We start from the raw sequence: 14,453 nt of genomic DNA on the forward strand, positions 1-14,453 counted from the left end.
TTTGTAAATTTGTTGTGATCCTAAGATACAAGGTGTTCTTCTGGCTTTTGATGCATGACAGATTGAACACTAGGAATATGTTTCAAAGAAAATATTTTGGTTGTAGTCCTATTCATGTGTTATTTGTAACTGTGGGTGTACCTAGTCCTCAATCCATTTATTGTGGGATTGTACTTCCGCTCTTAACTTTTGGGATAACATTATTGCGATGAGGAGGAGTACTTAGTACTTTTGTTCATTCTATATGTTGTTGTAGCTCTGCCTCTAGAAATTGCTATTGACATTCTTATCATGGCCTACTATAATATATGGATGCAACAAAATAACAAGATCTTCAAAAACGTTACCCCAAATATCAACTCCTGAAAGATATTTCGGAAACAAGATCTTAAGATTGTGTGTCACAAAATCAAGGATATTTATATGGAAATTCTTAAAGCTTGGATTGAGAACACTCTTTCACTAGTTTAGTACGTTCCAAAAAATAGGAACTGGCTGAGCAGGACCCTCTTTGTTTGTTGGAGATAGCTAGCCGGCGCCGATGCACTCGTTTGTCGGATTGAGCACAATTTCCTTTTAAAGGAAAAAAGCACCTGGTCTTCTTCAATTGAATCGAAAAGGAAAGCGTCAGGTCCCATGTGCTCACACTATATATCCCGCTTGCATTTATTAGGGGGATCAAAAACTTTAAAAATTTGTAACTTTTGATTCAAGTGTCAAAATCCAGATCCGTTTTCATCATTGGGTTTCTCGCGACGAGTTCTTTAAAACTAGATCCCATATGAACAGGTTTCAACGAAATTTTTTTCCGAGCAACTTTGTGTGCTATTGAGGCAACTTAAGTGCTATACAAAAGCAACTCCTTTTTTCCCCTAGTATGACTACCTATCAAAGGAGGATCCTTCTAAGTTTGTTACCATGACTACCAATTGACTTACACCTCTAAGTCATCTACCATAAGGACAATTCCAACGCGGATCACCAAATAGCCCCAAATGTCGGGATCAGCCTCTTTAGACACTTATAACCATCCAATGACGGCCACCTAATTTGTTTGAGCAAGTCCGTATGTCTGAAATCCTCTAAACCGAATGACAAGGGGGAATTCTCATGGCCCCTCAGTGTCCATTGCTCCCTCCGACATCAAGCTGGATCCCATCTCCTCAGACGACAAGAGGAGTCGAATCCGTCCCTCCTAGCCGAGGTCCCGGCGATGGACAAAGAGTCCGCACTACAAATGGAGATGCTAACCCAACGGTCAACTTCTGACCGCGGTTTGACGATGCCCTCTATGCCACTCCCGAGCAAACACGAGGCCCAAAACTAGATGCCATGTAAAGGAGGAGACGTCGTCCCCACTATGCCAACCATTTCTGTTGTAACAAGGAGGTGAAAACAACAACTTCGAATATTGATAAGCGCAGCCACATATAGAAAATACTAAGTTCACCCAACAGAACCTGTTGGGGGTAGAAAAGAAAAACAACTATGTGACTTATATGCACTGGAGTGGTACTTAAAAAGCCAACAACTTTTACGGTATTTTTGTGCAACTCCAATGCATTCACCAAACAACTCGTGTGTAGTCCGAGTCTGACTTGGTATCTAGATAAAGTGGCCACATACAGAAAAGACCAAGTTCACCAGGCAATTCATGCGTAGTCCAAGCCTGAACAACTCCAGAGTTTTCCTTGGGCACCTAGGCAGTAGCAGAGGAGAAAACACACACACACACACGCGCGCGCGCGCACACACACACATAGTCATGTGCCTCATAATGTCTTGGTAATGTTTCTGTTTATGAGGATTAGATAACTGGATACATTGTTTTAGAAAATTGTATGGTTGATTGTGGGCAACTGGATACATGGTTTTAGAAAATTATATGGTTGATTGTGGGCAACTGGATACATGGTTTTAGACAACATTATGGTTGATTTTACGCAACTATGACACCTAAAAAAGGGGTAAAGAACATACACATGTTCATTTTTGGAGGTGGTCACAAATAAACTTAATCCCCTAAAAACACTTCGTGGTTTTAGTTATGTCCCATGACCAGCTCCACACTTCCCCCTCCCCTCTATGATCATTCACCTAGTATTTACGATCATACCAAGGGATTCTTGATGCATCTCTATGAAACAATCTTAATTGAAAGGTATCCAAAGCCTTTACATATGAGCCAAATTATGGTCTTGGTAATGTTTCTATTCATTAGGATTGGGCAACAGGATACATGGTTCTAGGCAACTGTATAGCTGATTGTGGGCAACTACGATACCTGAAAAAGTAATAAAGAATATACACACGTTAGTAGTGTTTCGGTGCCTAGGCTCATCTGCACTTGGTTAGAAAATAATTCGTAAAAAATCAAAAGAAAATCGAAAAATTCCACAATATTTTTGTGTGGTAGAAAATTTGATGCGTGAGGCCCGCTCAACATTCAAGTCATTTGGACATCTAAGCAGCTCTGACCAAAAACGCAAATCAGGTCAAAACAGTATATGAACAGTAAACATTTTTACAGATTCTCAATTTGTCTTTTTTGCTGAGAGCTCCTCAGATGTCCAAATGATTTGACAATTGGAGCGTACCTCACGCATCAAATTGTCTACCACACAAAAAATTGGAATTTTTTGAATTGTTCTAGTATTTTTTTTTGATTTTTTTCGTCAGCGCGGGCACAGTTGAGCTCGGGTGCAGAGATGGATTTTCGATACACATGTTTGCTTTTTAGGGATTCACAAATAAACTTAATTGAAAGGTATCTAAACCCTTTAGATGTTGGCCAACAATCATGGTATTGGTAAATGTTTCTGTTCATGAGGATTGGGCAATATGATACATGGTTTTAGGCAACTATGTTATCTTTCATGTATTGTGCATTAAAAAGGATGCAAACTATGTAAGGCAACTATGGTATCTTTTTCTGTGTGTTTTTGATGCGTGATAATTTTTTGAAATCACACGATGTTCTACGTATTCATCAACGCAGCCGGCGACTACAGGCAAAAATAAATGGAAGACCTATGTGGCTATGTGCAGGATCCAAAGGAAATTCTTAACTAACATATTCAACCAACAATAGAGGGGCCAAGAGAACACTTGTCTAAACCAACCTATCCAATCAAGCAGAGCTTATTCCATCAAGAAATCTTAAAAAGTTCCTTTCTAGTTTCAGTAATGTTTGGTGTGCATTGGCGAATATTGTCGTGTACAACATATCTCTGAATTTAGTCCATCGCTCATCTCACAAAAAAGCACTTATACATGGATTTTCCCATGATTGAGTTTGAGCAACTCTTTGCAGATGTGCAGCAACTACTAATTCTAGGGGTTGCAAAAATGTGCACACATTCGAGCAAAGAACCCCACATCGAGAGTATAAGCTTGTGTGTTAGCCATATTGGTTGTAGCTATATTTCCTGAAAACTGAGTGTGCCCTACCGAACTAAGCTACTACTCTTGCTAATCTAGCTAACAACAGTCACGGGCCTCACATCTCCATCTAGGAAACCTGACCAGTTCCACCCCTCCCCTCTATAGTCGCACCAAGGGATCCCACTTGAGGAGAGGAAAATAATGACTCCACCTCTATGACACAAACTTAATTGCGGGTATCTAAAACCTTTAGATATTTACCAAATAATGGTCTTGGTAATGTTTCTGTTCATGGGGATTGGGCAACTGGATACATGGTTTTAGGCAAACTGTATGGTTGATTGTGGGCAACTGGATACATGGTTTTAGGCAATTGTATTGTTGATTGTGGGAAACTATGACACCTGAAAAAAGGATATAAGAACATACACATGTTCATTTTCGGAGGGTTCGCATATAAATTTAATCCCCTAAAAACACTTCACAATTTAGTTTACGTCCCCATGACCAACTACATCATGGTCCCCATTTATCATTATTCGCCAAGTATTTACGATCATACCAAGGCATCCCACCCCGAGGAGATAAATTCTTGATGCATCTCTATGACACAAACTTGAAAGGTATCTAAAACCTTTACATATTAGCCAATTATGGTCTTGGTAATGTTTCTGTTCATGAGGATTGTGCATCTGGATACATAGTTTTAGACAACTGTATGGTTGATTGTGGGCAACTGTATACATGGTTTTAGGCAATTGTATTGTTGATTGTGGGAAACTATGACACCTCAAAAAATGATATAAGAAAATACACATGTTCATTTTTGGAGGGTTCACAGATAAATTTAATCCCCTAAAAACACTTCACAATTTAGTTTACGTCCCCATGACCAACTACAACCTAGTCCCCATTTATGATTATTCGCTAAGTATTTACGATCATACCAAGGCATCCCACCCCGAAGAGATAAATTCCTGATGCATCTCTATGACACAAACTTGAAAGGTATCTAAAACCTTTATATATTAGCCAAATTATGGTCTTGGTAATGTTTCTGTTCATGAGGATTGGGCAACTGGATACATAGTTTTAGACAACTGTATGGTTAATTGTGGGCAACTGGTTACATGGTTTTAGACAACTGTATGGTTGATTCTGGGCAACTGGATACATGGTCGTAGGCAATAGTATGGTTGATTGTAGGAAACTTTGACACCTAAAAAGGGATAAAGAACATACACATGTTCATTTTTGGAGGTGGTCACAAATGAACTTAATCCCCTAATAACACTTCATGGTTTTAATTATGTCCCCATGACCAGCTCCACACCGCTCCCCCTCTATGATCATTCACCTAGTATTTACGATCATACCAAGGGATCCAACCCCGAGGAGATGAAATTCTTGATGCATCTCTATGACACAATCTTAATTGAAAGGTATCTAAAACCTTTACATATTAGCCAAATTATAGTCCTGGTAATGTTTGTATTCGTTAGGATTGCGCAACTGGATACATGGTTCTAGGCAACTGTATGGCTGATTGTGGGCAACTATGACTCCTAAAAAAAGGGATAAATAACATACAGATGTTTGTTTTTTAGGGGTTCACAGTTAAACTTAATCCCATTAAAAAAACTCCATGGTCTTAGTTATGTCCCCATGAGCAGCTCCACCTCGCCACCCTCTCTGATCATTCAACAAAGTGTTTAGAATCATACCAAGGGATCCCACCCGAAGAGAAGAAATTCTTGACGCACGACTATGACACAAACTTAATAGAAAGGTATCTAAAATCATTAGATATTGGCCAAATCATGGTCTTGGTAATTTTTATGTCCATGAGAATTGGGAAACGGGATACTTTATTTTAGGCAACTGTATGGTTAATTGTGGGCTCATGTATTGTGCATAAAAAAGGGATGCAAACTATGTAGGGTAACTATGGTATCTTTTTCTGTGTGTTTTTGTTGCTTTTGTTGTGTGATAGTTTCTCCGAAATCACATGATGTTCTATGTATTCATCAACGCAGTCGATGACCCCAGGCAAAAATAAATGAAATACTTGTGTGGCTATGTGCAGGATCCAAAGTAAATTCTCAACTAACATATGCAACCAAGAATAGCAGGGCGAAAAGAACACTCGTCTGAACCAACCTATCCAATCATGAAGAGCACTGCCAAAAACACTTATAATAAATGTTGGGAAACTCCACTCGACCAACAAAAAAAGGAAAAAAAAATAGAGAGTCACTTCTGATCCACTCCTAGGCAACTCCTTTTAACATATTGTGCACCTCCAGTCATAACCTGGGCAGTGCCCTCCACCTTCATCCACCCCACACACTTCCTCTCTCTTGCCTCGCCGCCCACCACCTTCGTCTGCCCCGTCACACGCGCCCTATCTCACACCTCGCCACCCTGCACCTATATCTCCCAACACACACGACTCCGTGCACTATGTCTTGATCTTGGGAAACTCTTATGCCACCATGTGTACATTCCAGAGATTGCAAAACATCTGTATACATTCCAACAAACAAAAGCCCCACTACAATCCTTTATTCAAGGCTGCTGGAACCAAGATCAACATGGCATTGTGCTTATTCCATCAAGAAATCTTAAAAGTTCCTCTCCAATTTCAATCAGGCTTGGTGTGTGTTGATTGTACCTGTGTAAAACTATCTCTGAATCTAGTTCACCACTCATCTCACAAAAAAGTCACATATCTGCTACCTTGACTGAGAAGAGAGGCTAAAGAAAACTAAACTTATAGATGGATTTTCCCTGATTGATTTTGAGCAACTCTTCGCAAATGTGCAGCAACTACTAATCCCAGGGGTTTCAAGATGTGCACACATTTCAGAAAACAACCCCACATCGAGAGTAGAAGCTTGTGTGTTAGTTGTTGCGGCTGTCACTGTGCTTTAGATAGCATAAATCTTAGGATGCCAGCCTAATGCAGCAAAGTGAATAGCACACTGTATAAAAAAACTACGAGCACAATAGCTGTAGCTTAAAAATCCATTGAACAAGACAAGAAATCAATTCATAAACAGAATCATATGTGTTCTATGCTAGAGGCTTAACACATGGGATGTGTGCCTTGTACAGACCACAATGTTTTAGGCCAGAGGCTTAACATCAACTAGATGTTTTAGTCCTGACGCTCTCATAACAGCAACAAATTCGCCCAAAACAATGCATCACAGTGAAAAGACTATGTCAAGCAGCATGCATCACATGAATATCCTAACATCACAAAGGGCTCAATTCAATTGCATGCAACAGAAGGAGGAGAACTAGAGAATGGCATTACCATGAGGTGAGTCAGGTGACTGGTCGTTCGCTGCCTAAGAATCAAAATCTTCATGTGGTTTGTTCACAAGGAGATGATTCTGACTAAGGATAAATTGGCACGATGAGGATGGGAGGGTAGTAAACGATATTGCTTTTGTGATCAGGACGAAAGGATTCAACACCTTTTTCTCGATTGTCCTCTCGCCAAACTATTATGGCGTTCGATTCATATACCCTTTAATGTCAGCCCTCCAGGTAGTATTAACGCGGAAACTAGTTGCATCCCAGCATCAATATAAACACAGGAACGAGGGGGGAGGCGATAAGCTGTTTTAGAAAGGGAGGAGAGTTTTGATTCCCTGCATGGACATAAAGTGGGAATCGGCCGATCGTAGTGCACTTGTCTGGATTTCCATGTCCTCATAGGTTCCATGAGCAAACAATTAATCAGGGAGATGCAATTAATTCACGGAAAAACACATGACCAAGCTTGAGAAGAAATAAACTGCGCATGCTTTGATTGAATAATCAAAGGACGGCTTAAGGCCATCATTACAAGCAACAGCCCTGAAGGGGCAACATTGAAAAGGAAATAATCAAAGGGACGGCTTAAGGCCATCATTACAAGCAACAGCCCTGAAGGGGCAACATAGTAGGAAAGGAAATTAAGCGCTCCGACAGCTGTGAGAGCCCACGGACGGGAGCACTAAGCATGCGCAGACTACTACAGCAGATGAAGCAGAAGGTTCACGTTCACTTTTAGATTGGTTTGCAATTTTTCGGTTCAACTTGAAGGATGACTTTCAGGTTGGCTGCGGCATTCGATGGGCTGGTCATCCTCGGATTCCCGTAGTATGCAATTATGTGAGCCTCGGGGATATCGTTCCAATACACTCTTCGATACACTCCTCTGTCCCAGCCAAGCAACGCGCAGGAAATGTCTTTCCAGTGGACGACGAGTTCAACCTCATATTTTGGGATTCGACCACGATATCCATGCTCCCATACCTCAGTGACGGTGTCACTGATACTGGTAAACCGCTGGGCCTCACAGATCATGAGGACAAACGTGAGCAACGCCTTCCTGATATCCTGCTCAGTGATGGTGATGGGGCCGCCCTGCATGTACCATATTAGGTTTTTCGCTGCTTCCAAGGCTGGCAGCCGGCCGACGTCCACACTGCCCAGGTCTCTGTAGCCTCGGCCGCCGGTGAGAGATTTGTAACTGTCGTTGAAGGTGAGCGGGATGGACCCGGGGAGAAGAGGACGAACCCACCAAAACGTGTTCTTGAACACGTACCAGGGACCTCCATTCAGCTGGAATCCGACAAGGTACAAGTTGTCTGCCCTGATGGCAAGGGTGGGCATCACGCCGCCCCACTTGAGGTCCACGTAGATCCAGGTGTCCGGCGGCTGCCATTTAAGCCTTTGCACGCCCAGCACCGGACGCTCCTTGATGGTCCACCCGTTGGCCGTGGCCTTCAGTCTCCTGTGCAGCTCCGTCATGAAGGCTGTGTAACCTCCTCGTGCAGCCACGTCCAGTGTGAGCCTCACGGGCTCGTTTATCTCGGACCTGAGCAACCGATGAATAAAATTAACAGCGCTTAAATGACAGAAAATTACGTCTTCTTGTTACATTTTCATAGAAATTACACGACCGAGACCAAATCATACGTAGCCCAGGTTTGCTGTGCAAAGCTTCGAGTCAGTAAGTACTGAAACAGAGTAAATTACATAAAAGTACCATAATTGAGCCATTAGAAGAAGATTGGTAATTTTTACGTGTCAATATCAAGATTGAGGCGAGCCGTTGCAAAAAAGACTAAAAGTGCGTTTTATACGTATTGACAGAAAAGCTGACCGGTTGGGCCCGCCCGTCAGACGCCACGCTGGCCAGTGCGCGTGTGCCCGCGCGCTGACTAGGACAAGCCCGGGTCAAGCCGTTTAGGTCTCGCTGGTGCGACCGAGCCGCCGGCGAGGGTACGAGGGCAGAGCGGGGTCGGGGTCTGGCTCGGTCGCATGTCCGCATGGTGCCGACCGACGCGGGGCACGCGTCTGTGCAAAGCCGAATGTAAGTGCAAAGCAAACGCCGCCCAATTCCACAGGCATATGCATGCTTGCTTGCGCCAAGGTCCCACGTACGTACGTACGTACGTGCGTGCGTGATCGTTCATGCAGCAGCTGAAGACGATCCAAGCCGTCCTCCATTGGTCGGTGCCGCGTGATTCATGACTGGCAACGGCAAACGAAGCTAGCTAGCAGTACTTTGTCATCCGAATTCCAACTCCATGCATTCAGCATTCACACAGAAGGGGGTTTCCAGCGGGACGCGCCAGGTTTTCCAGAGTACCATGCAGTTGAGAGCTACAATGACCAGTCTCTTCACAATCAAAATTGTGCACTACAGTTAGCAGTACTGGTCCATCTGAAGGCTGATAAATCAATCTACTCATGTATGATCGACACCTTTTCTTATATAGTTATATATGCTACATATGATTGATGTTAAGAAATAGGATACTCTCTTGGTATTTTCTTTTTGTGAGCAAAACTTCTAATCTATTCATTAACTGTCAAGATAGTACAAAGAACACCAGAAGTACAAAATACATCTAGGTCCGTAGACCACTAGCGACGACTACAAGCGCTTGAGCGAGCCGAAGACGCGCCGCCGTCATCATTCCTCATCGGAGCCGTGCAAACCTTATTGTAGTAGATAGTTAGGAAGTCATCCCTAAAAAGAAGATAATTAGGAAGTCGTCATGTTAAGGATTCATAGGACCAGTGCATCAGGATAGCAACTGCCGCTGATGATGAGATGTGTAGATCAGAAGGTTACTCCCGCAGAGAAAGAGAAATGTCGGTGTGCATGCAGTTATTACCAGGCACATGCAGCCAGCAGCACTACCTCGTTTTAGTCGAAGATTCCCCTGCAAGCACTCCAGCTGCATGGTTGTCCACAAATGTCCGTCACCGCCACATTTTAGCTGCGTTCACATGTACTCCTATATCTTGTTTAGACACGGATGAAATATCAATTTTCCGACGTAAAGCTTAAGAGCAGCTCTAGGCCTCCAGCATATGCGTCATATATGTCTGATCTTCATAATAACCGCTAGTATGACGGACAATACATAAAAAAATCTAGCACAATATGCATCCGGATTGTCATAATATATGGAGCGCGCAACAAAACCGAGCTCGTAGGTCCCATATTTGGAAGTGGTGGACGACTTGCCTGTTGTGGCACGAGTAAAATTTCATCTTATTCCTCCTCAAGCCACAACCGGGTTTGAAGCATACCACCGCCCTGTACGGAAAGCAGAGACATAGAAAACCACGCGCAATGGGGGTGACGTGAACGCTAAATACACGCCATTAGTGGGGCGCAACCACTCCATCAGAATCCCATAACAGCCCATCGGATGCCCACCATGCAACAACATCTCCTGCTGCGCCAACCCTGTCCCTTGCCATAAAAGCCCGACGGTAAGGCATCCCGATCACCCTAGCCGTCGCCTCCTCCCCTCTTAGTGACAATGCAACCGCACTAGGACGCAGCCTATTTGTGTTGAACGTCCTCTCGGACAACAACCTACCGTCGTAAATGTTGCATGACGATAGTGCCACGTCTCGCATGTCTCAGGAAGCTCCCATGATGGCAAGCGCATAGAATCTGGCGCCTTGGGTGTGGCATTGCTACTTGTGAGTTGCGTTGGGATTTTCCTCGAAGAGGAATGGTGAAGCAAAATAGTAGCTGATAAGTATTTTCTTTAGTGGGAACTAATGTTATGAAACAAATGGAAGATTTACACAAAGCCTAGTGAACAGTACCTACACACACAAGAGTGAATGCTTGCACCCAACGCGGGCCAGAGGGTTGTCAATCCCCTTGAGCTCGTTATTTGCAAGGATCAAATATGGTAATGGTAGAAATATAAATTGCAAAACAAAATAAAAGTTAATAAATTACAGCAAGATATTTTTCATTTTGTTAATATGATAAAAATAGACCCGGGGGTCATAGTTTTCACTAGAGGCTTCTCTCTCAAACATAGCATACAGTGTGTAGACAAATTACTGTTGGACAATTGATAGAAAAGCGCATATTTACGATGTTATTCATGGCAATGATCATGCATATATTTATTACATCCGTGACAAGTGGACCAAAACGATTCTGCATCTACTACTATCACTCCATCAATAGACCGCTATCCAGCATGCATCCATGATATTAAGTTTATGACAAACAGGGTAATGCTTTAAGGAAGACCGAAGATGACATAATATAGACAGAATAAACCCAAGCAATGTGAATGAACCTTGTTGTTTTATCATTAATCGCAACAACACAATACATGCCTCGCTACCCCTACTGTCATTGGGTGAGGACACCGCAAGATTGAACCCATGACAAATCACCTCTCTCACTGAAGATAAATCAATCTAGTTGGCCAAACCAAAAAGATATATTGGAGAGAATTACAAAGCTATAACAATTATGCATAATAAAGTTCATAAAAGACTCAACTACTTTCAATGAATAATCTGATCATAAACACAAAATTCATCGGATCCCAACAAAAACACCGCAAAAAAAGATTACACCGAATCGATCTTCATAAATATGATGGAGAACTCTGTATTGAAGATCAAAGAGAAAGAAGAAGTCATCTAGCTACTAGTTATGGGCGTGTAGGTCTGTAGTGAACTACTCACACATCATCGGAAGGCAGCAAGGTTGATGTAAAAGCCCTTCGTGATCGATCCTCCCTCCGGTAGGATAACGAAAAATCCTCCTGATGGGATCATGGAAGAACAGAGCTTTGCGGCGGTGGAGAAATTGTTTCGAGTTACCCTCTAGTGTTTTTGAAATATTTGGGAACTTACGGAGTTGAGATTAGGTCAAAGGGAGTTGCGTCTGATCCACGAGCACAGGGTGCCCCCCCCCCCCCCCCCCCGGGGCGCGCCGGGTTAGCTCGTGGCTCACCTGTCGATCGTCTGGCCTCTTCCCGAACCTTCTCGGGTCCCTTTTGTTCCAGAAAAAATCACCATGGAGTTTCATCGTGTTTGGACTTTGTTTGATATTGATTTTCTGAAAAGCCAAAAACAAGCAAAAAACAACAACTTGCATTAGACACTGAGTTAATAGGTTAGTTCCCAAAAATGATATAAGATTGCATATAAAGCATCTAAGATTGGTAATATAATGGCATGAAACAATCGAAAATTATAGATACGTTGAAGACGTATCAACATCCGCAAGCTTAATTTCTACTTGTCCTCAAGTAGGTAAATGATAAAAACATGTTTAATGCACGATGTAGCAGACCATCGCGCGCTTCATGTTGGGCTACAAATACGTGTCCCTCTTGGCGAGCCATAAGTACCGCATAGCTATTTTCTATGCGTGAATGCTGAGCACAATTGGTTATGAAGCATTAATGTAGCTACAACACTGGTTATCTTGTGTACGTGTGTGTTAAAAAAAATCTTGTATATATGCAACGTATTGCAAGTAATTTTTCTTTTGCTTTTACCTTTCTATTTTTCTTTTTCTTTCATTTTCTTCTCTTTTCTTTTGCATTTTCCTTTTTTCCTTTCTTTTTTATGAAAGTGCCCGTCGCATATTTAAAAATATGATAATCATGTATCTGACAAATGTTATATGTATATAATGTTTTTTTCCTGATGTATATGAAATGTATAATGTGTATAAAAAATTTACATCAGAACAAGTATTTGAAGATAAAATGTTAATAATGTAACTGATTTTTTAAACATGTATAACAGAATGTCTCACATAAATGTAGAACGTGTATTAAAAAAATATACTACACATATTCAAAGAAATGTTTAAAATATGTATTTGAAAAAAAGTTAATCATATATTTGGAAAACATTAACATGTATAAAAATGTTTCATATGTATAATAAAGATGTGCAATGTGTATGGAAAAAAGTAGACACCGAACACATATGTTCTAAAACAATGTTAATCTTGTATTTGAAAATGTTAATCTTGTATAAAAATGTTTCATATGTACATGAGAAATAAACAATGTGGATGAAGAAAAGTAGACATCAAAAAACATATTTGAAAAAAGGTCAATCATATATTTAGATATTTTTGTAAATATGTAGATAAATGGTTCGTTATGTATACGCCAAATGTACAATGTGTATAAAAAATGGTGTACACCAGTCTAAATTTTTTTTAACGGTTACTCCTGTATTTAAAAGAAGTTAAATGTTTATATGAAACATTTCTATTGTATAAAAAAGTGTACTACATGTAGGAAAAATAGACATAATTGACAAAAGGAAAAGGAAAAGCAGAATTTCTTTTCAAAGTAAACTATAAAGAAAAACATTGAAAATAAAAAGAAACAAAAAACCAAGGAAAGCCCTAGAAAAATGACGAGAACCATAAATAAACAAAGACAGAAAATCCAATAAAAACAGAAGAAAGCCATAAAAGAAAAACATAGGAAAGTTGGTAATGCTTAAAACAATGAAAACTAGATGAAAATTGTAAAGGAATCACACAAAAAAGATAGAAAAGAAAAAAACCATTGAAAACTAATGAAAACCGTATGCGAAGACACCAAGAAGAAAGAAAAATAAATAAAATGCAAAGAAAATTGTAAAGAAAACACATAGAAAAGGAAAAAAAAACCGTGAAAATCCGTAAAGAAAATCACAAAAAAATAAAGTAAAAAAACCATGAAAATCGGACCAAAAAATCAACAAACAATAAAGTAGAAGAAATAACATCGAACAATGATAGATCAAGCGAGCAAGCATCACCTGGTTTGCTAGCCATGATACAGAGAGAAGAAACTTGTCGGACCAGTAACAACTTCAAGGGAAAAAACTTGAGGAGAGAGTGGCATAGGGCTCACTATAAGCAAAATATAGGGGAACAACTAACTAAGGGGTACCCCTTGTTTGGTAGCATGTATCGACCTAGCCTAGTTGTTCTCCGCTCATACATGCTGAATGTAGATATGCTGAGTCCATGCAGTTGCTGTTGTTTGGCAGCGATGTATGCGTTGAGACATGCTGAGCTGAGACTTGTTTGGCAGCCTGCATGTGTTCAGGCATGCTGAATATTTTCGAATTCCGAATATTTTTTCGAATGGTGAAGAAAATTGAAAAAACATTAATAGAAAATTAAACATGTCTTGAAATCCTGAACTTTTATTGAAAATGTGAACAAAATTTGAAATTCTACTTTTTTGAAAATTCAAATAAAAGTTGAAATTCTGAACATTTTTGGAAAATTTGAATATTTTAGAAAAAATTACCCAAAAATTGAAATTCTGAACATTTTCTTTAAAATTAAACATTTTGTGAAATTCTAAATTTTTTTGAAATTCTGAACATTTTTAAAAGGTTTAAAAAATTTAAATTCCCAATATTTCTTGAAAATTGAAACAAAATTTCAAATTCTAAACATTTTTTGAAAAAATAAACAATTTTAAATTCTAAATATTTTTAAATTTTCAAAAAAAATTATAATTCTAAACTTTTTTGAAAATTTAAACATAGCTGGACGTGGTCTGGTGGGTGGGGACGATGGTCAGCGGCAGCATGGCTGCCTCCATGCACCCTGTGTGGGGTGCATGAGATGGGCATGGCTGAGGGCTCTTTTTTGCATCGGATGGGCAAAGCCCAGGTGAGCCCATGCACCCTACCAAACAAGCAAAGGCGAGTCGGATTATGAACTTTTGCCCTCATGCACCCTCCATGCACCCTAC

At 40.6% G+C, this 14,453-nt stretch overlaps 1 protein-coding gene across 1 annotated transcript; it reads right to left on the reverse strand.

The window, feature by feature from the left end:
* Nucleotides 1-7,446: 7,446 nt before the first annotated feature.
* On the reverse strand, nt 7,447-9,638 carry LOC147981934 (protein synthesis inhibitor I-like). The gene is made up of 3 exons (XM_087516147.1): nt 9,570-9,638; nt 8,973-9,067; nt 7,447-8,260 (listed from the first exon to the last, which is right to left on the reverse strand). Exons 1-3 carry the CDS (start codon nt 9,636-9,638, stop codon nt 7,447-7,449), a joined length of 978 nt encoding a protein of 325 aa, XP_087372273.1.
* Nucleotides 9,639-14,453: the final 4,815 nt, after the last annotated feature.

The sequence above is a fragment of the Triticum urartu genome, chromosome 3A, assembly GCF_056163025.1.
Source record: "Triticum urartu cultivar PI428250 chromosome 3A, HENAU_Tu73, whole genome shotgun sequence".
Classification (NCBI taxonomy): domain Eukaryota; kingdom Viridiplantae; phylum Streptophyta; class Magnoliopsida; order Poales; family Poaceae; genus Triticum; species Triticum urartu.